At 43.8% G+C, this 25,469-nt stretch overlaps 1 protein-coding gene across 12 annotated transcripts in view; it reads left to right on the forward strand.

Moving 5' to 3' along the window:
* Positions 1 to 25,469, forward strand: part of cspg5a (chondroitin sulfate proteoglycan 5a) — a 70,371-nt gene that overhangs the window by 20,487 nt on the left and 24,415 nt on the right. For all 12 annotated transcript variants that reach the window (XM_078171242.1, XM_078171240.1, XM_078171239.1 and 9 more), the window contains exon 2: positions 7,319 to 8,294. In XM_078171242.1, coding sequence (XP_078027368.1) covers positions 7,319 to 8,294 — 976 coding nt within the window. The remainder of the gene's footprint in view (positions 1 to 7,318; positions 8,295 to 25,469) is intronic.

Consider the following 25,469-nt stretch of genomic DNA (forward strand, 5'->3'; position numbering starts at 1 on the left):
ACCTTGCGCGTTCTCCATGGCCGAGGATGGCAGAGCCCAGGCATGCTGCAGCGCGTCTTCGCTTGACCTGGACTCCAGAACGCGAGCCTCTTTTCCTCGATTTCCTGTGGACTTTGCCCGGAGCCCGACAAAGCAGCAAGTACTCAGGTGAGTCGGGGTCGATGATAAAGGGAGGAGGGAACGCTTGTTTGTACCCGCCCCGTGTATCAAACAGGCCCTCCATCGACTCTTTGATACGAAACAGAGAGTCCCGATCATAGATCCGTAAAGCGGAGACACATCCATTTGAAATACGGGCTGATATGATCACATATGTTGTAAAGATGACCATTAGAAAACTATACAGCAGGAGACGAGCCATGGCACTGCCAGTCACAGGCGCCATCTTATCGTGTGCTTCCTCAGATCTTGAATCTGAGGATGATCTTGATCTGTACTGTGCTAACCACTGGACAGTGGACAGTTAGAGACAGCTGTGGACAGTTGTGGACAGTTGGGTACCGTAGTGGACAATTGTGGACAGTAGTGGACAGTTGTGGACAGTAGTGGACAGTTGGAGACCGTAGTGGACAGTAGTGGACAGTTGTGAACAGTAGTGGACAGTTGTGGACAGTAGTGGACAGCTGTGAACAGTTGGGGACAGCTGTGGACAGTAGTGGACAGTTGTGGACAGTAGTGGACAGTTGGGGACAGCTGTGGACAGTTGGGGACAGCTGTGGACAGTAGTGGACAATTAGGGACAATAATGGACATCCCCTGTGTCTGTCCCTCCATCTGTCCCCCCATCTGTCCCCCGACTGTCCCCCATCTGTTCCTTGTCTGTCCCTATGTCTGTTCCCCCGTCTGTCCCTCGTCCTCGGGAGCCATTGTTCCGGTGTGGTGCAGTGCGTTCAGAGTCGCTCTGGGCTCTGTCTGCGTTCAGAGTCGCTCTGGGCTCTGTCTGCGTTCAGAGTCGCTCTGGGCTCCGTCTGCACCGCACCATAAATAACTAAGTGGTAAAATATTCCAGCAGAGCTCCTGATCAGCTCCAAAAGTAAAATGTTGCAGCAGACGTTGGAATAGTGGCGAGCCGCCATGAATAAATAAACATGGTGGAACCTGCAGTGCTGATGTGTTTATTAATGATGTGTTCGTTCAGTCCATGAACTTTCACATTTAGAGAAGTTCTTATTGACATTTTTGTCAAATTGTGGCTGCCAACAATGACCCGGCGCCGCAGCATTTACTGTTGAAGCAGCGTCATAGTAAATATGAGCTCTGTGAAGCAGTGTGAGGCGTTTACTGTCGAAGCAGCGTTGGAATAAATATGAGCACCATGAAGCAGTGTTAGGCGTGACGATGGCAGAGACCATTAAAGATCTCTGTGGGCAGTTTCCTCTCGGCTACAGAGTCCAAAAGTCTTTGATGGACTGTGACAGCGTGTCCATGTGTCCACGTGTCTCCATCCATCCGTTTGTCATCATGATGCATCACATGTCCTCATCAGTATCTGTGGTTTGTTTTCATCAGGTCAGTCAGTTTCCCCAGAGGTTCACCCGAACACAGCATTCATAATGAGTGCACTGCTGTCAGGTGTGTGTGTGTGTGTGTGTGTGTGCGCATTGATCTTTTTGTCTTTAAGAGCTTGGTGAACATTCACGGTCGTGATTCCTGATTTCCTGGTGAGCATCGAACCTTCAGTGTGTAAAATGTTTCTGTGGCATTCAAGTAAAGCTTATTTTTTTGGTGTGTGTGTGTGTGTGTGTGCGCGCGCATGTGTGCTATCCTGGGCTGCTCAGTTGATGTGTTAAACAGCAGTGGATTGTGGGACTGCCCGAAGGATTAGCCCCAGAACGACCCCAGCTTCAAAGACGTAGCTTGTTGCTGCTGCTGAATCCTTCCAGCTGTCAAACAGCCTCAAAACACACATCAGAAAAATCTACTGATTAGTGAATCAACACCGTCCTGATCATATGAAAACAAGTCAAGATCATCATCAGCAGGAAAAGAGTCCTGTTGATGCTGAGCTTTTATTTTACACAATAAGTTATTGAACTAAAAATCACAACTCATCTGTCTAAAATGGAAAACAGAGAAAACAGAGATGTGCTGTTGTTAAATGTTTTCTCCAATCAGTCAGTAAATTACCGTGTTCACTGTTTTAAATGGAGCCGTTTGAGATAAACAAATTAAAGGTGACATGTCACAACTAACTGAAATACAGATGATTCCTTTAAGTTTATTATTTTTGGAGAGAAAATCTAAAAATCCATTTGTGAAACCTGACCTGTTTTTCCTATAACGAGCTCAGTCTTAGTATAAAAACATAAAAACGACCTCTGTAAATGTCTCAGTGTCTTTTAGGAGTGTTTTCATTGTGTTTACTGAACTGCGTTAATACAGCTGAACATATGACATTAAAGTCGAGGTGATGTGACGTCGGTCTGAAGACATTCTGTGAACTGAAGGAAATCATTAAAGTTAAAAATTCATCAGTGATGAAGTTATTAGATCGTTACAGACATCTCGTCATCAAGTCCTAGAAGTTAAGTGGAGGTCATACTAAAAGATAAAGTCGTGGCTGTGTAGATGGAGGAGACATTTAGAGATGGACAGATTAAACTCTCAGAGGGTCGGAATCAGAGCTTATCTTTAGATCCTCACTGATATCCTCACTGATGCCATTTGGTGTCGGCTCTTTACCAAAGCTCCTTATATGAGCACCAGAACATGCAGTCCGAACTGAACCCTGGAGATGTGTTGAAGACATGTTAGAACTTTTTACGGTCCCATAACACAGACGAGGTCACGGTCTGAATATTAAAGTGTTGGTTTCTGACTGAAGAAAAAACTTTGCAGTCTCGTGCTTATTAATACCAGTTAGTGAACATCATGATGTCATTTTACAGAACCTTCATCCCCATTAACAAAAAAAAAAAAAAAATATATAGAAGAAGGTTTTACTGGTTAATCTGATGTTCCTAACCACGCCCCTGAGAACAGCACTGGGCTTTAAAGTATTAATTATTAATTATGAAATCCTACAAGTTAGCTCCTCACGAATGACGTTAACGTGCTTAACGTGAAGTTACTGTGGTTAAGGTGAGGTAAAGAAACGTGGTGAGGACGTCCATTAAAATGACTCAAAGTTCACTCAACATCTGAAACAAACTCTGGTCTCCTGGGAAACAAAGTGCAAACAGTGCATGAGAACAGCCTGAGCCAACACACTGAGAAATACGTTTCCTGATGATGTGAAGAGAGATGTGGCTGATGAGTTTTATTTTGATGAAGTGTCTGATGATAACGTTCTAAAAATAGTTCAGTTCAATTCAATTTTATTTATAAAACCCAATATCACAAATCACAGTTTGCCTCACAGGGCTTTACAGCATACGACATCCCTCTGTCCTTAGGACCCTCACAGCTGATCAGGAAAAACTCCCCCAAAAAAACCCTTTAACGGGGAAAAAACGGTAGAAAGCTCAGGAAGAGCAACTGAGGAGTGAGGGAAGCATATATAGAGTAAATAGGATTGGTCCGAGCACAGAACCATGTGGAACTCCAAAACAAACTTTAGTACGTAAGGATGATTCATCATGAACGTGAACAAACTGAAAACAATCAGATAAATAAGATTTAAACCAGCTTAGTGCAGAACCTTTTAGGCCAATTAAGTGTTCCAGTCTCTGTAACAGAATTTGATGGTCAATAGTGTCAAACGCCTAGGGTTGGGACTCGTTAGGATTTTAACGATTCCGATTCCTTACCGATTTCTTCTTAACGGTCCGATTCATTACCGATTCTTCTTACCGATTCCTACATTATATTCATTATACTTGCTATACTTAAACAAGTATATAATAAACACAAATGCAATCATACAAATACAAAAACTTTATTCTAACTGTTGCACAGTACAATTAGATGAAAATACACATTTGTGTGTGGTATGTATTTCAGATTTAGAGCTTGTATCATCTCCCTGACAATATATAACAACAAAGAGTGATTCTCTGATTTCTACAGTAACACTATTACCTCAAATTAACCACAGCAATGTAATAAAAAATACTTATATGCATTCATGCTTGGGCACTGTTATTTACGTGAGAACACCTGAACATAACACACACACATTGGCTGTTTGTTTCTACCGCTGTCCTCGCTGGAAGCATTGGACCTCCCGCCGCCCGCCTCTGCCTTGATTAAATGTTGAAAATTAAATAAAAGAGGGCGACAGGTGTCTCCTATTTTATCTTATTTTGTTATATTTCTCCCTCTCCTCTCACTGGAAGCGTAGGACCTCCCGCCGCCCGCTCCCATCTCAAACACGGAGGTCTCCTCTCCGCTGAGCACCCACTGCGCACGCTTGGCCTGTTAAATAGCCGGTAACCATGACAACTGTGTGACACAAACTCAGTGCTTTAGTAATTAAATGTCGGGCTCAGTCGGGTTCGGACAGAAATATGAGGCCCGTGCCGCACTCTAATGGAAATGCACATGACATTTTTTTTTTTACAATCTAGGAGGAGGAACCGTTATTCTAAATGTGATGGAACCGGTTCCGGAACCAGAACTTTGGACCCGGTTCCAAAAAAGAACCGGATCCGGATACCAACCCTACAAACGCCGCACTAAGATCTAATAAAACAAGTACAGAGACAAGTCCATTGTTTGAAGCAATCAGAAGGTCATTTGTAATTTTAACTAGAGCTGTCTCAGTACTATGATGCACTCTAAATCCTGACTGAAATTCCTCAAATAAATTATTATCATGGAGAAAATCACACAGCTGGTCTGCGACTACTTTCTCAAGGATCTTTGACATAAAGGGAAGATTAGATATTGGTCTATAGTTGGCTAACACCTCTGGATCCAGGGTAGGCTCTTTTAGTAGAGGTTTAATTACAGCTACCTTAAAAGACTGTGGTACATAGCCTGTTAATAAGGATATATTGATCATATCTAATATATGAGTGTTAACTAAAGGAAAGACCTCCTTAAGTAGCCTAGTTGGGATGGGGTCTAAGAGACACGTTGATGATTTAGATGAAGAAATCACTGCTGTCAATTCTTGAAGAGAAATTGGGGAGAAGCAATCTAAATATATATTAGGTTTTACAGCTGTGTTTGAGGTTAGATAGGTACTATCTGAGGACAGGAGATCATGAATTTTGCCTCTAATAGTTAGAATTTTGTCATTAAAAAAGCTCATAAAATCATTACTGCTAAGGGCTAAAGGAATACAAGGCTCAATAGAGCTCTGACTCTCAGTCAGCCTGGCTACAGTGCTGAAAAGAAACCTGGGGTTATTCTTGTTTTCTTCTATTAATGCTGAGTAATAGTTTGGTTTGGCATTGTGGAGGGGCCTCTTATACGTTTTACGACTAGTTAAAGCCCTGAATCCACAGCATCAGATGACGATGATGTTCCCTGTGGATCGTAGAGATGCTGCTGAAGTCATTACTCCCTATGTAACCTTAATCATAAACTGGTTCCCTGAACACAAATTCAAATTAAAGAGCAAAGCTCAGTCTGTCTTCAGATACCTGTTTGCTCCACCTGACACAGTGTATCAGGAAGGAAGTTTTGCTTCCTGGTGATGTTCATCTAAATGTTCCACAAAGTAAATTCTCTGACGAGGCTAAGACATCTGTACGGATAGACAGAGATGAAATGAATGATGCAAATGGAACGATGTTCTTTTCACCACCACCACGAACAGGTGGGGTCCCACAGGGAAGTGTTTTAGGTCCACTTTTCTTTTGTTATATATTAACATCATGAGGTCATCCTGTTTCTTTACACAGATAATTCAGCTCTCCTACTTTCACATCATGACAACCTACACGTAGAAAAATGACTCCCTTCAGAGCGCTAAGTTGTCTTCTCATCTTGGTAAAACAGAGTCGATACTCTTCAGGTCAAAGACAAAACTAACAGCGCCTCCTGAGTTCAGAGTTACAGCAGGGGACTATAACGTTACAGCTTACTGAGAGGAAATAAGTCTCCACAGCAGGAGACGGCGGTCGTCTCTATTCATCATTGAAAAAGGGAAACAGGACGAGCGTTTTGATGCTAGTTAGCCAGTTAGCACATGAACAACACAATCAGAGCATATTTACCGTACGCCAGTGAACAATAACACAAACCATCAGGAAACATTTCTGCTAAAGAGAAAAATAATCTGACCTCATGGAACAAGTTGGTTTGGTCTCACTCCCTCTGGACTTTAGCTCCTCCTTTACTCACTGACGCTCCTCTGCTCCTCACCTGACGTCAGCTCACAGTCAGAGGGAGGTCATTCACCGACTGGCTCCTCCATTGCTGTCACTGATTCAACATGCTGATTTAGCTGAAAAAATGCAAACAAGAGCCAGTGAGGGCAAACAGTGTGGGATACACCGCAAAGACGAAGGCGAGCGATGCTCACTGCCGTCCAACCGTCAGCTCGGTGTGTTCGATTCTTGAAAGAGAAGCTACAGAGGAGAGCGGGGAGACAGAGCTCATCGCAGTGCGGTTGCACCTCAAATTTAGCCGGTGCAAAGCCCAGCATCACAGTGGACGGGGTCTAACCTGTGTGATGGCAGAGTTTTCAGATCAGGCAGGAAGTTTGAATTCAGGTTGTTATTGGAGTAGCTAAAGGGCCATGTTCTCAGAACACCCACCGTCATCTGCTTTCTCTTTAACTTTGTTTGTCTTGAAACAGATACGATCTCACGTTACTTGACTACCACAACAAAGGCAGCAACTTCCTCCCAACACCGCATTTGAGTTTTATCGAGACAGGCATTAAAAATCCTGAATCCAGTGTTTTCTGCCCCTGGCTGTGACGCTGTCTTGTCTGAATGTGTCCCGCCCCCCTTTGCAGGGAACCCCAAAGTCTCTCCAATCCATCCCTGTGCAACCCCATAATCCCTAATCCTGCCTCCTCACCATTCAACTACATTAGTGTATTATTCCTTTAATCCAAAGACGGAGCGACCGTAAAGCTGCTTTCTGCTCGAGTCAACAAGTCACACTCTGACAAGTCATTGACCGAAGGAAAAGTGTACAGCCAGATTAGGTTTTTTATTATACTAAAGCTTAAACTCCACTTGTTTACACATAAATAATAATAAATTTTGTTTATATAAATGTGTTTGCAAATACATATAAATATTGTTTATATAAAATGTATTTAAAAATATATAAATATTGTTTATAAATAAATATAAACATTGTTTGTATATAAATTTGTTTATATATATATATATAAATGTGTGTATAAAATTTATTTAAAAATATATAAATATTGTTTATATTTGCACTAATGAAGTTTTTTGTGTGTTTGCAGGAAACATCGTTGGGACCAATGCCACCGAGCCGGACAACACAACCAATGTTACCTCCCTAATTAGCAGGGAGGACGGGCCCGTCAAGGTCAGTGAGGTTGTCATCAAGTTTACCGGGACAAGCAGCTTGGCCAGTCCAGACACTGTGACCCCGAGGGCGGGCCGGATCCCCCGTGCCGGCGAGGAGGATGAGCAGAGCAGCGGCATGTTCGAGGAAATGATGATCCCAGCGTTGGAAGAAGTAGGCGCTGCGGCCCCGCCCCAGCTGAGCCCTGATTCGGCTGAGACGGAGCACTTGCTGCCTAGCAACCCACGTGGACCGGACGTCATGGAGAGCGAGGAAGAGGAGGATGAGGAGCATGTGTCACACACCGACCCGCCTTGGATTCATGCCAAGGACACAGCCGTGTTTGACCTGGATCACCTCTTCAACACCACCACCTCCCAGCCCTCAACCCACACCAACCCCTCTAACCCTGACGTCCTCCATGTGGACTTCTATGACCCTTCCTCTCGTAGGCGTGGTCTCGACTTGGCCCCGCCATCTCCTTCATCACTGGCCCATGAGCTGCAGGGTGGTGACTCGACCTCCTGGGCGATGCCAGATAACTACGACTACCTCACACCCTACGAGGATGGCGTGTCCCCAACTGCTGATGAGTACACCTACAGCACCACGACCGACGCCTACGAGAGCGATGAAGACCTCCGGCTGTCTGTTGGGTCTCCAGCTCGCTCCAGGCCGCGAGTCCCAGGGTCCAGCTCCTTCAACCCTGGTGCAGGAGCCCCGGTACCAGATGTCCCCGTGGCAGCTCCTCCGGCAGCCTCTCCGGTAGACGGCTCGGACGGTATGGGTGGATGCCGTGTTGGCTACCAGATGGTGAATGGAAGCTGTCGCTCGCCCTGCGAGATGCTGCCCACCTACTGCTTCAACGGGGGACAGTGTTATCTGCTGGAGGGGACAGGCGTCCTCTGCAGGTATAACATCACCTGAACACAAACACAAAGCCAACACCACACAGTGCGTTCATAAAACTCACCACCACTGCTGGACAACATACAGACTGTAACGTCACAGCTCCTCTATCCTAACCCTACCTGAATCAAACGACTGACAAAATGTGGGCGGAGTTGTCTGACAGGAAGGCAAAGAGCTAAAAATAGTCTCACTCAGACTGATAGTGTTTTTGTTTTATTTTGCCCTTAATCCACAGCAGAACATAGCCAAGCTTCTTGGGTGTTCGCCCTGTCTATTCCTTTAAACAGGAAGTGAGCTCACCGCCATCTATGTCCTACACTGACTGTAGCGAAGGACGTCACACAGCCCCACCCCTAAAATCCAGAATTCTCCCAACATCAGCGTCGCAGCTGTGTTCAGCTTCATCAGGCTGCTTCGTGTCTAATCAGTCATAAATACACTGACATGAACGCAGTCAGACAACAGGAAGTGACATAATGAGTCTCCTTCCCCATCAGACGTCTGCTGTGTTCTGCTCAGGAACATGTGGAACACCTTAAAGTATCACGGGACAAACACACAGACACACAGAAACACACACACACACACACACACACACACAGGCTGAACTTCCCCTAAAATTTCATAGAAGAAAAGGGCAAATATGCACTATTGAATTTACATTAAAATCAGAATTTACATTGCATTAAACATGCGCTAGGATGGGTTTAACATCACAACCATGATGTTCAAACGTCAGCTGTTTATCACCAGTTTTCAAACGCTCCCTCCCTGTCATACACTCTCGTGTCAGCGAGGTGGACGCGGAGCCTCCAAGCATTCCTATGAGACAGCGCTGAGCAGGTTTTTTTCATGCAGCAAAGCGAGATGGTCATTGGATAAATGCAACAAAATCGTCACTTCCAGGGAGGCTCAGCTTCCCTGGGACCTAATGGAGCGGTAGGTGGGAGAGGACGCTCGGTGTCTGCATGATGATTGGAGGAATTGTCTAAGAGGCTGAACCCCTTTGTGAGTGACAGCACTTCGCATTTCGAGCTCAGTTCTATGCGGATATTTGCGAGTGGAGTCTTCTGACAGAGTGCCGTCCGGAGTTCCTTATTTCCATAAGCCATAAAGCTAATTTACACCGTTTGTACAGTTCAGGTGTTTAAACCCATCTGAAAATCTTTGAGGTGTGTGTTGCTGAGGTTCTATGGCATGAGTGTGGTTGAAAAACGGCTTCAATTAAATGTTCCTTTTATAAGTTACTGCCTCGCTACAACATGACAAATTTTATGATGTGAACTTAAAGTGAGCTTCCCCTGTTTGAAAGACCAGCAGCCGCCACTGATGTTGATGTTATTGTGACGTTGTTTCCCATCTGTCGACTGATGAACACTCGGACTCGTTACCTCATCCGTGAGCTGCAGTCAGGACTCTGCAGCAGGTCCCTGTGGAGCTAAATGTAGGTGGAGGTCAGGAGTCAAATGGATTAAGAGAATCATTTATGAAAATATGGTGTTATCCACAGAGTGGTTTCAGCTCAGTCCTCTGGCAGCACATCTGAAAGTCAGCGATCTGCGGATCAAAACATCCTGATGAGACTTTAGAAACAGCCGCTGAGGGATTAACGCTGCTGCAGACAGATGAGCACGCTGACGGAGTCTCTGTATGACTGAAGGGATCAATACCAAACCTACAGGAATCATCACTTCCTGTCTGCCATCAAATGAGAACTGATCAGCTGACCTTAAAACATTTTCACCAGTTCACTCTGATATTCTCTGAAAACGTATAAACACACAGTAACATGATCAAACACATAGTAACATGATCAAACACACAGTAACATGATCAAACACATGGTAACATCATCAAACACAGTAACATGATCAAATACACAATAACATGATCAAACACACAATAACATGATCAAACACATGGTAACATGATCAAACACACAGTAACATGATCAAACACATAATAACATGATCAGTCACATAGTAACATGATCAAACACACAGTAACATGATCAAACACATGGTAACATCATCAAACACACGGTAACATGATTGAACACACAGTAACATGATCAAACACACGATAACATGATCAAACACACAAAAACATGATCACACACAGTAACATGATCAAACATAGAATAACATGATCAAACACATAGTAACATGATCAAACACGTAGTAACATGATCAAACACACGGTAACATGATCAAACACATAGTAACATGATCAAACACACAATAACATGATCAAACACACACAGTAACATGATCTAACACATAGAATAACATGATCAAACACACAACAACATGATCAAACATAGAATAACATGATCAAACACACGGTAACATGATCAAACACACACAGTAACATGATCTAACACATAGAATAACATGATCAAACACACAATAACATGATCAAACATAGAATAACATGATCAAACACACGGTAACATGATCAAACACACAATAACATGATCAAACACACGGTAACATGATCAAACACATGGTAGCATGGTCAAACACACAGTAACATGATCAAACACACAGTAACATGATCAAACATAGAATAACATGATCAAACACATGGCAACATGATCAGACACACAATAGCATGATCAAACACACAGTAGCATGCTCAAACACACGGTAACATGATCAAACACACAATAACATGATCACACACAGTAACATGATCAAACATAGAATAACATGATCAAACACATAGTAACATGATCAAACACGTAGTAACATGATCAAACACACGGTAACATGATCAAACACATAGTAACATGATCAAACACACAATAACATGATCAAACACACACAGTAACATGATCTAACACATAGAATAACATGATCAAACACACAACAACATGATCAAACATAGAATAACATGATCAAACACACGGTAACATGATCAAACACACACAGTAACATGATCTAACACATAGAATAACATGATCAAACACACAATAACATGATCAAACATAGAATAACATGATCAAACACACGGTAACATGATCAAACACACAATAACATGATCAAACACATGGTAACATGATCAAACACATGGTAGCATGGTCAAACACACAGTAACATGATCAAACACACAGTAACATGATCAAACATAGAATAACATGATCAAACACATGGCAACATGATCAGACACACAATAGCATGATCAAACACACAGTAGCATGCTCAAACACACGGTAACATGATCAAACACACAATAACATGATCAAACACATGGTAACATGATCAAACACACAATAACATGATCAACCACATGGTAACATGGTCAAACACACAGTAACATGATCAAACACATAGAATAACATGATCAAACACACAATAACATGATCAAACATAGAATAACATGATCAAACACATGGTAACATGATCAAACACACAATAACATCATCAAACACATGGTAACATGATCAAACACACAGTAACACAGTAACATGATCAAACATAGAATAACATGATCAAACACACGGTAACATGATCAAACACACAATAACATGATCAAACACACAGTAACATGATCAAACACACAGTAACATGATCAAACACATAGTAACATGATCAAACACACAATAACATGATCAAACACACAGTCACATGATCAAACACACAATAACATGATCAAACACACGGTAACATGATCAAACTCATAGTAACATGATCAAACACACAATAACATGATCAAACACACGGTAACATGATCAAACTCATAGTAACATGATCAAACACACAATAACATGATCAAACACGTAGTAACATGATCAAACACATAGTAACATGATCAAACACACAGTAACATGATCAATCACACAATAACATGATCAAACACACAATAACATGATCAAACACACAGTAACATGATCAAACACATGGTAACATGATCAAACACACAGTAACATGATCAAACACACAATAACATGATCAAACACACAGTAACATGATCAAACACACAGTAACATGATCAAACACATGGTAACATGATCAAACACACAATAACATGATCAAACTCATAGTAACATGATCAAACACACAATAACATCATCAAACACATAGTAACATGATCAAACACACAACAACATGATCAAACACACAATAACATGCTCAAACGCACAGTAATATCATCAAACACACAATAACATCATCAAACACACAATAACATGATCAAACTCATAGTAACATGATCAAAAACACAATAACATGATCAAACACACAGTAACATGATCAAACACACAGTAACATGATCAAACACACAATAACATGATCAAACACACAGTAACATGATCAAACACAGTAACATGATCAAACACACGGTACCATGATCAAACACGTTAACCTTCGTTCTCCTGCAGGATGTAGGCGGCGGTGTAAGCGGATTGTCATGTTACGTAAAGATGGCATGAATGTTTGCAGCAGAGGAACAAAATAAAACTGTGAGACAGAGAGGACAGAGAAGAAGACAGAGACAGGAGGACACAGGGTGGAGGAACTGAATGAGTCAGAACATTAAAACGTCAGAATGGAAACAACTTGAACAGCCAAGTGTGCGTGTGTGTGTGTGTGTGTGTGCATGTGTGTGCTTTCTGCAGCTTGATGTAATTAAGTGAAACTTTGAGCTGCAGTTTGTTTTTATTTTGGACCTGATGACCACATCGTGGAAACACACACACAGACACACACACACACGAACACACACACACAGGATGGTCAGGTGTGTATTGGGTTATTATCGCTCCAGTGTGTGATGTCAGATAGCATGATGAAATCACAGAATCAAAAGAGGCGTGACATGTAACACAACAGCGTCAGCCTCTAGTGTGACATATAACATACGTGTCAGCAGCTCTTTATAAACAATAACAATGACATCACATGTCAATAACAATCATTTAGTGTCCCTGTTATATGGCGGCTGATCTCGTCCTCTGCTCAGAGGGTAAGGAGCTCCTGGACCTCAGTGTTTGAGTTAGCTGCTAACTGCAACAGCTGCTGTTGTTCTTCTTTGGGTTAGCTGCTAACTGCAACAGCTGCTGTTGTTCTTCTTTGGGTTAGCTGCTAACTGCTAACAGCTGCTGTTCCTCTTCTTTGAGTTAGCTGCTAACAGCTGCTGTTCTTCTTCTTTGGGTTAGCTGCTAACCGCTAACAGCTGCTGTTCCTCTTCTTTGAGTTAGCTGCTAACAGCTGCTGTCCTTCTTTGAGTTAGCTGCTGACTGCTAACAGATGCTGTTCTTCTTTGAGTGAGGTGCTCACTGCTAACAGCTGCTGTTCTTCTTTGAGCTAGCTGCTCGCTGCTAACAGCTGCTGTTCTTTGAGTTAGCTGCTAACTGCTAACAGCTGCTGTTCTTCTTTGAGTTAGCTGCTAACTGCTAACAGCTACTGTTCTTTCTCCATGAGTTAGCTGCTCACTGCTAACAGCTGCTGTTCTTTGAGTTAGCTGCTAACAGGAGTCCATACAGTATGAGCACATGTAGGACTGTATGATCAGGGTCTGTTGGTGGTTGTGGTTGTTTTACTGTTTTACTCTGTCACTGGCGGCTGACTGGTGGAGGTCTGCTCTTCTTGTTGTGTCGGAGCATCCGCCTGGTGGAGGTCTGCTCTTCTTGTTGTGTCAGAGCGTCCGCCTTGCGGAGGTCTGCTCTTCTTGTTGTGTCGGAGCGTCCGCCTGGTGGAGGTCTGCTGTTCTAGCTGTGTTGGAAAGTCCGCCCGGTGGTCTGCCCTCCTTGTTGTGTCGGAGCAGCCGTCTGGTAGAGGTCTGCCCTCGCTGTCGTGTCGGAGCGTCCACCTGGTAGAGGTCTGCCTTCCTTGTTGTGTTGGAGCATCCGCCTGGTGGAGATCTGCTCTTCTCTGGTTTGGTTTTGGTCTCGACTCGCCTCTCTCTGTTGTCTTCAGCTGATGGTGCGGGAGATCAGTTACATTAATAAAGTAACTAAGGCTGTGAATCAGACTAAGGGACGTTTTCAGGCAGCAGTTCTGACTCCTCCAGTATTTCTTGCTACTGACACTCCACCTGTTCTCTGCTGAGGAAGCTCTCTGATGGACACATGGCAGCTCTCTGATGGACACATGGCAGCTCTCTGATGGACACATGGCAGCTCTCTGATGGACACATGGCGGGTCTCTGATGGACACATGGCAGCTCTCTGATGGACACATGGCAGCACTCTGATGGACACATGGCGGCTCTCTGATGGACACGTGGCAGGTCTCTGATGGACACGTGGCAGGTCTCTGATGGACACATGGCGGCTCTCTGATGGACACGTGGCAGGTCTCTGATGGACACGTGGCGGCTCTCTGATGGACACATGGCAGCTCTCTGATGGACACATAGCAGCTCTCTGATGGACACATGGCAGCTCTCTGATGGACACATGGCAGCACTCTGATGGACACATGGGAGCTCTCTGATGGACACGTGGCAGCTCTCTGATGGACACATGGCAGCTCTCTGATGGACACATGGCAGCTCTCTGATGGACACATGGCAGCTCTCTGATGGACACATGGCAGCTCTCTGATGGACACATGGCAGCTCTCTGATGGACACGTGGCAGCTCTCTGATGGACACATGGCGGCTCTCTGATGGACACATGGCGGGTCTCTGATGGACACATGGCATCTCTCTGATGGACACATGGCAGCTCTCTGATGGACACATGGCAGCACTCTGATGGACACATGGCGGCTCTCTGATGGACACGTGGCAGGTCTCTGATGGACACGTGGCAGGTCTCTGATGGACACATGGCGGCTCTCTGATGGACACGTGGCAGGTCTCTGATGGACACGTGGCGGCTCTCTGATGGACACATGGCGGCTCTCTGATGGATACATAGCAGCTCTCTGATGGACACATGGCAGCTCTCTGATGGACACATGGCAGCTCTCTGATGGACACGTGGCAGGTCTCTGATGGACACGTGGCAGCTCTCTGATGGACACATGGGAGCTCTCTGATGGACACATGGCAGCTCTCTGATGGACACGTGGGAGCTCTCTGATGGACACGTGGGAGCTCTCTGATGGACACGTGGCAAGTCTCTGATGGACACGTGGCAGGTCTCTGATGGACACGTGGCAGGTCTCTGATGGACACATGGCATCTCTCTGATGGACACGTGGCATCTCTCTGATGGATACGTGGCAGCACTCTGATGGACACGTGGCAGCTCTCTGATGGACACGTGGCAGGTCTCTGATGGACACATGGCAGCTCTCTGATGGACACATGGCAGCTCTCTGATGGACACATGGCAGCTCTCTGATGGACACATGGCGGGTCTCTGATGGACACATGGCAGCTCTCTGATGGACACATGGCAGCACTCTGATGGACACATGGCGGCTCTCTGATGGACACGTGGCAGGTCTCTGATGGACACGTGGCAGGTCTCTGATGGACACATGGCGGCTCTCTGATGGACACGTGGCAGGTCTCTGATGGACACGTGGCAGGTCTCTGATGGACACGTGGCAGCTCTCTGATGGACACATGGCAGCTCTCTGATGGACACATGGCAGCTCTCTGATGGACACATAGCAGCTCTCTGATGGACACATGGCAGCTCTCTGATGGACACATGGCAGCTCTCTGATGGACACATGGGAGCTCTCTGATGGACACGTGGCAGCTCTCTGATGGACACGTGGCAGCTCTCTGATGGACACGTGGCAGGTCTCTGATGGACACATGGCAGCTCTCTGATGGACACGTGGCAGCTCTCTGATGGACACGTGGCAGCTCTCTGATGGACACATGGGAGCTCTCTGATGGACACATGGCAGGTCTCTGATGGACACATGGCAGCTCTCTGATGGACACGTGGCAGCTCTCTGATGGACACGTGGCAACTCTCTGATGGACACGTGGCAGCTCTCTGATGGACACGCGGCAGCTCTCTGATGGACACGTGGCAGCTCTCTGATGGACACGTGGCAGGTCTCTGATGGACACGTGGCAGCTCTCTGATGGACACATGGCAGCTCTCTGATGGACACGTGGCAGGTCTCTGATGGACACGTGGCAGCTCTCTGATGGACACATGGCAGCTCTCTGATGGACACGTGGCAGCTCTCTGATGGATACATGGCAGCTCTCTGATGGACACATGGCAACTCTCTGATGGACACATGGCAGGTCTCTGATGGACACGTGGCAGGTCTCTGATGGACACATGGCAGCTCTCTGATGGACACATGGCAACTCTCTAATGGACACATGGCAGCTCTCTGATGGACACGTGGCAGCTCTCTGATGGACACATGGGAGCTCTCTGATGGACACATGGCAGGTCTCTGATGGACACGTGGCAGCTCTCTGATGGACACGTGGCAGCTCTCTGATGGACACGTGGCAACTCTCTGATGGACACGTGGCAGCTCTCTGATGGACACGCGGCAGCTCTCTGATGGACACGTGGCAGCTCTCTGATGGACATGTGGCAGGTCTCTGATGGACACGTGGCAGCTCTCTGATGGACACATGGCAGCTCTCTGATGGACACATGGCAGGTCTCTGATGGACACGTGGCAGCTCTCTGATGGACACATGGCAGCTCTCTGATGGACACGTGGCAGCTCTCTGATGGATACATGGCAGCTCTCTGATGGACACATGGCAACTCTCTGATGGACACATGGCAGGTCTCTGATGGACACGTGGCAGGTCTCTGATGGACACATGGCAGCTCTCTGATGGACACATGGCAACTCTCTAATGGACACATGGCAGCTCTCTGATGGACACGCGGCAGCTCTCTGATGGACACGTGGCAGCTCTCTGATGGACATGTGGCAGGTCTCTGATGGACACGTGGCAGCTCTCTGATGGACACATGGCAGCTCTCTGATGGACACATGGCAGGTCTCTGATGGACACGTGGCAGCTCTCTGATGGACACATGGCAGCTCTCTGATGGACACGTGGCAGCTCTCTGATGGATACATGGCAGCTCTCTGATGGACACATGGCAACTCTCTGATGGACACATGGCAGGTCTCTGATGGACACGTGGCAGGTCTCTGATGGACACATGGCAGCTCTCTGATGGACACATGGCAACTCTCTAATGGACACATGGCAGCTCCCTGATGGACACGTGGCAGCTGTTGGGATGGAGGTTGGTCAGATAGAAATATCTCAGTGACTTCTGGATGGACATGGGATGAAGATGAAGACGATGGTGCTCAAAGAATGAAGGTAGCGCCATCATCAGCTTTGATTTGAAATCGACAACATTTCCCATCAGCCTCAGTTACACTTAGGCAAGGCAAGTTTATTTGTATAGCACAATTCAACACAAGGTAATTCAAAGTGCTTTACAGAGACATTAAAAGCAACAAGACACAATTTAAAACAATAAAAACAGTCGATTAAAAAGGGAATGATAGTGATAATAAAATACAGTAACAAAATAAAAACAGGCTCAATACATTGAACAGTCAGGATAAGAAAATAAGTAGAATAATAAAAGGCATAAATCAGCAGTGTGTAGTTAAAAAGTACAGGCAGTAGAATACAGCAGGTAAGTATTTAATCTAAGAGTACGCTTCAGTAAACAATAGTGTTTTTAGCCCTGATTTAAAGGAGCTGACAGTTTGAGCAGACCTCAGATCTACAGGAAGTTAGTTCCACAGGTGAGGAGCATAATAACTGAATGCTGCCTCACCTTGCTTGGTTCTTGTTCTTGGAACACTTGTAGACCAGCAGTAAGATTTTAAAATCTATTCTTTGACTCACAGGAAGCCAGTGTAACGATTTAATGACCGGTGTAATATGGTCCAGTTTCCTGGTGTTTGTAAGGACTCTGGCGGCAGCGTTCTGAATCAGCTGCAGCTGTCTGATTGATTTTTTGTTAAGGCCTGTAAATAAGCCATTGCAATAATCCAACCTACTAAAAATGAATGCATGAATAAGTTTTTCCATGTCTTGTTTAGATAGAAACCCCTTAATTCTAGCTATGTTTTTCAGGTGGTAATAGGCAGATTTAGTAATAAACTTTAAATGGCTGTTGAAGTTCAGGTCTGAGTCAATAATAACACCAAGATTTCTGGCTTGATTTGTAGCTGTCAATGACATAGAGCCAAGGTGGGTGCTGATCTTTGCCCTTTCATTTCTAGGGCCAAAAATTAATACCTCTGTCTTTTCTGGATTTAGCTGGAGAAAATTCTGGCACATCCAGTCATTGATTTGATGAATACAGTTACTCAATGAGAGTAAGGGACTGTAGTCGTGTGATGACACTGAGATATAGAGTTGTGTGTCATCAGCACATGTATGATAGGAGATGTTGTGATGTTCCATAATCTGGGCTAGGGGTAGCATATAGATGTTGAATAGAAGTGGTCCGAGAATGGACCCTTGAGGAACCCCACATGTGATCGTAGTTCGCTCAGATTCATGGTTACCAATTGACACAAAAAAGTCCCTATCTTGTAAGTAAGATTTGAACCACTGTAGCACAGTGCCAGTGAGTCCCACCCACTTTTCCAATCTGCTAAGTAGTATATTATGATCAACTGTATCAAATGCAGCACTGAGATCTAGTAATACCAGGACAGAGGATTTGCATGCATCATTATTCTGATGAATATCATTTAAGACTTTGATAAGTACAGTCTCAGTGCTGTGATGTGGCCGAAATCCAGACTGAAATGTGTTAAAAAGATTGTTTTGCATCATAAAAGTATGGATTTGCTGAAAGACAACCCTTTCAATGATTTTCCCCAAAAATGGCAGATTTGATATTGGCCTATAGTTACTAATTGTTGTGGCGTCCAGATTTGATTTTTTTAGGAGAGGTTTTATTACTGCAGTTTTCAAGGCCTGGGGAAACTGGCCTGCTTTAAGAGAAGTATTTATTATCTGCAGTACATCTGGAGCTATGCAGTTAAAAATGGTTTTAAAAAAGTTTGAAGGCAGAATATCAAGGCAGCATGTTGTGGGCTTTAATTTTGAAACCGTTTCTGTTAGAGTTGTGTAATCTAGGAGGCTAAAATGTCCTAGATTAACCAGAGGACAGAAAGGCACAAGTGTTATCATTTCTGAGCTGGAGCTGCACACTGCCTGTCTTATCTGTAATATTTTGTTTGTGAAGAAGGCTGCAAAGTCATTACATGACTTGTTGGACAGTAGTTCAGGAGGGAGTGATGCTGTGGGGTTGGTCAGTCTGTCCACTACAGAAAAAAGTGTGCGGGCATTATTACTGTTTCTATTGATAATCTCTGAAAAATATGATTGCCTTGCATTCTTCAGTTCCTGGTTATAGTTGTGAAGACTCTCTTTATAAATGTCGTAATATACCTGGAGTTTGTTTTTTCGCCACCTGCGTTCAGCTTGTCTATATACTCTTTTGTATTCTTTAATCAGTGTGGCGTTTCTCCAGGGTGCCTTTTTCCTACCTGACATAACTTTGGTCTTAATTGGGGCGATAGAATCAATAACAGTCATAACATTGGAACTAAAACTGCTTACAAGGTCATCAACTGGAGCTGAGGGCAGGGTTGGTGATGGTGTAAAACCCTGGGTGAATAATGCACAGGTGTTATCATTTATATAACGCTTTCACCTCTGCTTCACTTTTCATAGGATTAGCAAGAGTGGTCATTTTGAATGAAACACAGTAATGGTCAGATATCGTTCACCACAACCTCAGAGATATTAAGACCTTTGGAAATAATTAGATCTAATATGCGTCCTCTGTTATGTGTTGGTTCTGTGACATGCTGAGAAAGCCCAAAGTTATCCAGAATATTTAACAGTTCCTTAGCACACCCATCTGTAAGATTATCAACATGAATGTTAAAATCTCCCACTAAAACAACACAGTCAAAATCCATTCATACAATAGACAGCAATTTGGCAAACTCATCAAAAAACCTTGCATCATATTTGGGGGGTCTGTAGATGGTCACTAAAATTGCTCGACAGGGGGATTTTAACTGAGTGGCAACATATTCAAAGGAGTCAAATTGACCATAAAACATTTGCTTACACTGGAAGCTGTCCTTGAACAGAGTGGCAACTCCGCCTCCTCTCTTATGTATTCTTGCTTCACTAAAGAAACTAAAATTTGGAGGGGCTGTCTCAATTAAAACTGCTGCACTATTTTCCTGACCTAGCCAAGTTTCAGTTAAAAACATAAAATCAAGTTTGTGCTTGTTAATAAAATCATTGATTAAGAAGGATTTGCCAGCCAGAGACCTGATATTTAGAAGTGCTAGTTGTGAAATGTTATCTGGCATGAGTTTAGAGACAGACTGTGTTTGACATGAGATACATATCAGATTTGATGGGTTGACTGTCCTTGATTTTCTGCAGTTGTTTTTATTTTCGCCATGCCGCCGGCTGAGTGACATTGCCGGCATAAGGGGGAAAGCGGCATGGTGACTGTCCGATCTCTTCTTTTCTTGACATTCTTGCTGGGACAGAGACAATCTCTGCAGGTTTCTTGTAATGTGGAGGACAGAGTCACAGACCATGACGTCATCATCATGGGAGGCAGTTGTTGTTTTTGGAGCAGTAACTGTCTGTTTGTCTGCTTCCTGTGTGCTGACCTTCCTGCTTATCAGTGCATATATGTTCTGATAAGATGACTCGATGGTGTGACGTATGTTGCAGCCAAGATGTCTGGAGCCAAGGTTGTTTGGGTGAATCCCGTCTGGCATGAAGCGGCTTTTTATGTTCCAAAAAATATTAAAATTGTCAATAAATCCAACCTGTTGCTCGAGGCAGGCTGATGACAGCCAGGTGCTTAAGCCAAGGAGTCTGCTGAAGGACTCGCAACCTCTGCCGAGTGTTGGGATAGGTCCAGAGATGAAAGACACTCCTGAGTGAAGATTTTTAAGTGTTTCCAATAAAAACAAAAAGTCTTTCTTTAGGGTCTCAGACCCAGATTTATTCGTGAGGATGTCAAATGAGCCAGCATGAATAATAATCTTCTTAATATGTGGCCGTGTAGACATGATGTCTGGTAGCACAGCTGCCACCTCTCTGACTGATGTGTTATTCACAGTTAGATTTTCAGTCCTGGCCATTTCCACCTGCCTCGTTATAAAATCCCCAATCAGAATAGTGTCTATCCTCTTAGCTTTGTTTTTGAAAGAATGCTGTCTGGCTCTCGGCCTGGCACTGGCTTGTGACCCGTTAACTTTGTTATTGCTCAGTTTCATAGTCTCACCTTTATGAGTTAAGCGACTCTGTTTCCTCTGTTGCCGCTCTGTTTCTGTGGTGTGTGCGAGGGGGGACACAGAGCTGTCCATGAGGACCGGACGCTGCTAGCTGTTAGCCAGGAGGGGAGCTGCCGGCAGAGGATGACCCCCAGACTGGGGAGACGGGCTGCATCATCCTTGAGCTCATCGGAGTCCAGCGCTTCGACCCGTGATGACAGAGGCTCAAATCTGTTGGAAAGACTGAGGTGGGATGAGAGACCGACGCTGAGCGAGGTCCTTTTTTTGCTCCGTAACACCACCTCTGACCATTGCGGCTTACGACGGGGCGTTGAACTGCTGGGCTGCAGAGGAGAGGAGGTAGGATCCCAGGCTACTGTGTCCTGAAGAGCAGCTTTTAACGAGGCGATCTGTAGAGACTGCTTGTGAGCCACGTCCAGGGTGTTTGTCAGCAGCTCAGATTGGGACTTGAGTTCCGCTGACAGCCTTCAGATGTCTTCCTTGAGGTTGGCAATGATCCTGTCTTTCTTAACAAGTTGCTGGTTTTCATCAGGAGGGCTGGATGTAGCCATTAGCTTAGCAAACCAAGCTAAGTTGCTACAGGTTGCTTCACAAGTCAGCTCCACTCAGGCTTGCACCGTGCCTCAGCCCTGCTCACACAGTACTAAAGTTGTGAAAAAGTGGTGAAAATATGGCAGTAGTCCTCTGTATCTCTCACAAATTAAGGTCCCAATGCTTTATAAGTATCCAGGATCTACTTTCTGTAGATTTTAGCAGGAAAAAACAAGTATATCCACAAAAGAATGTAAGCAAAACAAAGCGCAAGCAGCAGAGCGTCTGCACTGTAAGAAAGCCGGAAGCAGATTAGCTTAATTAGCTAATGTTAGCATTCTATCATGCTAAGGAGGTGTTTTCATTATGACCTGAGTGTTGTTGTGGGGCTCTGTGATGTGCAGATGAACACAGCAGGTTTTATTAATCAGTTCAGTCGTTTTCTTTTTCCCTTTAGAACAAAAGTTGAATGTTCTCCTTCGACTGCCACTGCCATGTTACATGTCAGAGACAAAACATCAGCTGCACAAACTGAAAGACACAATTCAGCTGGAGGCGCTTTGCAGAGTGGGGGGGGGGGGGGGGGGGGGGCAGGAGGAGGAGGTAAAGATTTTCAGGAGACGGGCAGAGACAAAAGTCTGTTTTAGAGAAGGTTGTACAGTTTGTCTGTTTAAGAGAAGGTTGTACAGTTTGTCTGTTTTAGAGAAGGTTGTACAGTTTCTCTGTTTAAGAGAAGGTTGTACAGTTTGTCTGTTTTAGAGAAGGTTGTACAGTTTGTCTGTTTTAGAGAAGGTTGTACAGTTTGTCTGTTTAAGAGAAGGTTGTACAGTTTGTCTGTTTTAGAGAAGGCTGTACAGTTTGTCTGTTTTAGAGAAGGCTGTACAGTTTGTTTTAGAGGAGGCTGTACACTTTGTCTGTTTTTGAGGAGGCTGTACAGTTTGTCTGTTTTAGAGAAGACTGTACAGTTTGTCTATTTTAGAGAAGGTTGTACAGTTTGTTTAAGAGAAGGTTGTACAGTTTGTCTGTTTAAGAGAAGGTTGTACAGTTTGTTTTAGAGGAGGCTGTACACTTTGTCTGTTTTTGAGGAGGCTGTACAGTTTGTCTGTTTTAGAGAAAGCTGTACAGTTTGTCTGTTTAAGAGAAGGCTGTACAGTTTGTCTGTTTTAGAGAAGGTTGTACAGTTTGTCTATTTTAGAGAAGGCTGTACAGTTTGTCTGATTTAGAGAAGGCTGTACACTTTGTCTGATTTAGAGAAGGCTGTACAGTTTGTCTGATTTAAAGAAGGTTGTACAGTTTGTCTATTTTAGAGGAGGCTGTACAGTTTGTCTGATTTAAAGAAGGTTGTACAGTTTGTCTATTTTAGAGAAGGTTGTACAGTTTGTCTATTTTAGAGAAGGTTGTACAGTTTGTTTTAGAGAAGACTGTACAGTTTGTCTGATTTAAAGAAGGTTGTACAGTTTGTCTATTTTAGAGGAGGCTGTACAGTTTGTCTGATTTAAAGAAGGTTGTACAGTTTGTCTATTTTAGAGAAGGTTGTACAGTTTGTCTATTTTAGAGAAGGTTGTACAGTTTGTCTGATTTAGAGAAGGTTGTACAGTTTGTCTATTTTAGAGGAGGCTGTACAGTTTGTCTGATTTAAAGAAGGTTGTACAGTTTGTCTGATTTAGAGAAGGTTGTACAGTTTGTCTATTTTAGAGGAGGCTGTACAGTTTGTCTGATTTAGAGAAGACTGTACAGTTTGTCTGATTTAGAGAAGGTTGTACAGTTTGTTTGTTTAAGAGAAGCTTGTACAGTTTGTCTGTTTAACAGAAGGTTGTACAGTTTGTCTGTTTAAGAGAAGGTTGTACAGTTTGTCTGTTTTAGAGAAGGCTGTACAGTTTGTCTGTTTTAGAGAAGGCTGTACAGTTTGTCTGTTTTAGAGGAGGTTGTACAGTTTGTCTGTTTTAGAGAAGGCTGTACAGTTTGTCTGTTTTAGAGGAGGTTGTGCAGTTTGTCTGTTTTAGAGAAGGTTGTACAGTTTGTCTGTTTAAGAGAAGGTTGTACAGTTTGTCTGTTTTAGAGAAGGTTGTACAGTTTGTCTGTTTAAGAGAAGGCTGTACAGTTTTTCTGTTTAAGAGACGGCTGTACAGTTTTTCTGTTTAAGAGAAGGTTGTACAGTTTGTCTGTTTAAGAGAAGGCTGTACAGTTTTTCTGTTTAAGAGAAGGTTGTACAGTTTGTCTGTTTAAGAGAAGGCTGTACAGTTTTTCTGTTTAAGAGAAGGCTGTACAGTTTGTCTGTTTAAGAGAAGGCTGTACAGTTTTTCTGTTTAAGAGACGGCTGTACAGTTTTTCTGTTTAAGAGAAGGTTGTACAGTTTGTCTGTTTAAGAGAAGGCTGTACAGTTTTTCTGTTTAAGAGAAGGTTGTACAGTTTGTCTGTTTAAGAGAAGGCTGTACAGTTTGTCTGTTTAAGAGAACGCTGTACAGTTTGTCTGTTTTAGAGGAGGTTATACAGTTTGTCTGTTCTAGAGAAGGCTGTACAGTTTGTCTGTTTTAGAGGAGGCTGTACAGTTTGTCTGTTTAAGAGAAGGTTGTACAGTTTGTCTGATTTAGAGAAGGCTGTACAGTTTGTTTTAGAGAAGGCTGTACAGTTTGTCTGTTTTAGAGGAGGTTATACAGTTTGTCTGTTCTAGAGAAGGCTGTACAGTTTGTCTGTTTTAGAGGAGGCTGTACAGTTTGTCTGTTTTAGAGAAGGTTGTACAGTTTGTCTGTTTTAGAGGAGGCTGTACAGTTTGTCTGTTTAAGAGAAGGCTGTACAGTTTGTTTTAGAGAAGGCTGTAGAGTTTGTTTTAGAGAAGGTTGTACAGTTTGTCTGTTTTAGAGGAGGTTATACAGTTTGTCTGTTCTAGAGAAGGCTGTACAGTTTGTCTGTTTTAGAGGAGGCTGTACAGTTTGTCTGTTTTAGAGGAGGCTGTACAGTTTGTCTGTTTTAGAGGAGGCTGTACAGTTTGTTTTAGAGAAGGTTGTACAGTTTGTCTGATTTAGAGAAGGCTGTACAGTTTGTCTGATTTAGAGAAGGCTGTACAGTTTGTCTGATTTAGAGAAGGCTGTACAGTTTGTCTGTTTTAGAGAAGGCTGTACAGTTTGTCTGATTTAGAGAAGGCTGTACAGTTTGTCTGATTTAGAGAAGGCTGTACAGTTTGTCTGTTTTAGACAAGGCTGTACAGTTTGTCTGATTTAGAGAAGGCTGTACAGTTTGTCTGATTTAGAGAAGGTTGTACAGTTTGTCTGATTTAGAGAAGGTTGTACAGTTTGTCTGTTTTAGAGGAGGCTGTACAGTTTGTCTGTTTTAGAGAAGGCTGTACAGTTTGTCTGTTTTAGAGAAGGTTATACAGTTTGTTTTAGAGGAGGCTGTACAGTTTGTCTGATTTAGAGGAGGCTGTACAG

The sequence above is a fragment of the Epinephelus lanceolatus genome, chromosome 10 (assembly GCF_041903045.1).
Source record: "Epinephelus lanceolatus isolate andai-2023 chromosome 10, ASM4190304v1, whole genome shotgun sequence".
NCBI lineage: Eukaryota > Metazoa > Chordata > Actinopteri > Perciformes > Serranidae > Epinephelus > Epinephelus lanceolatus.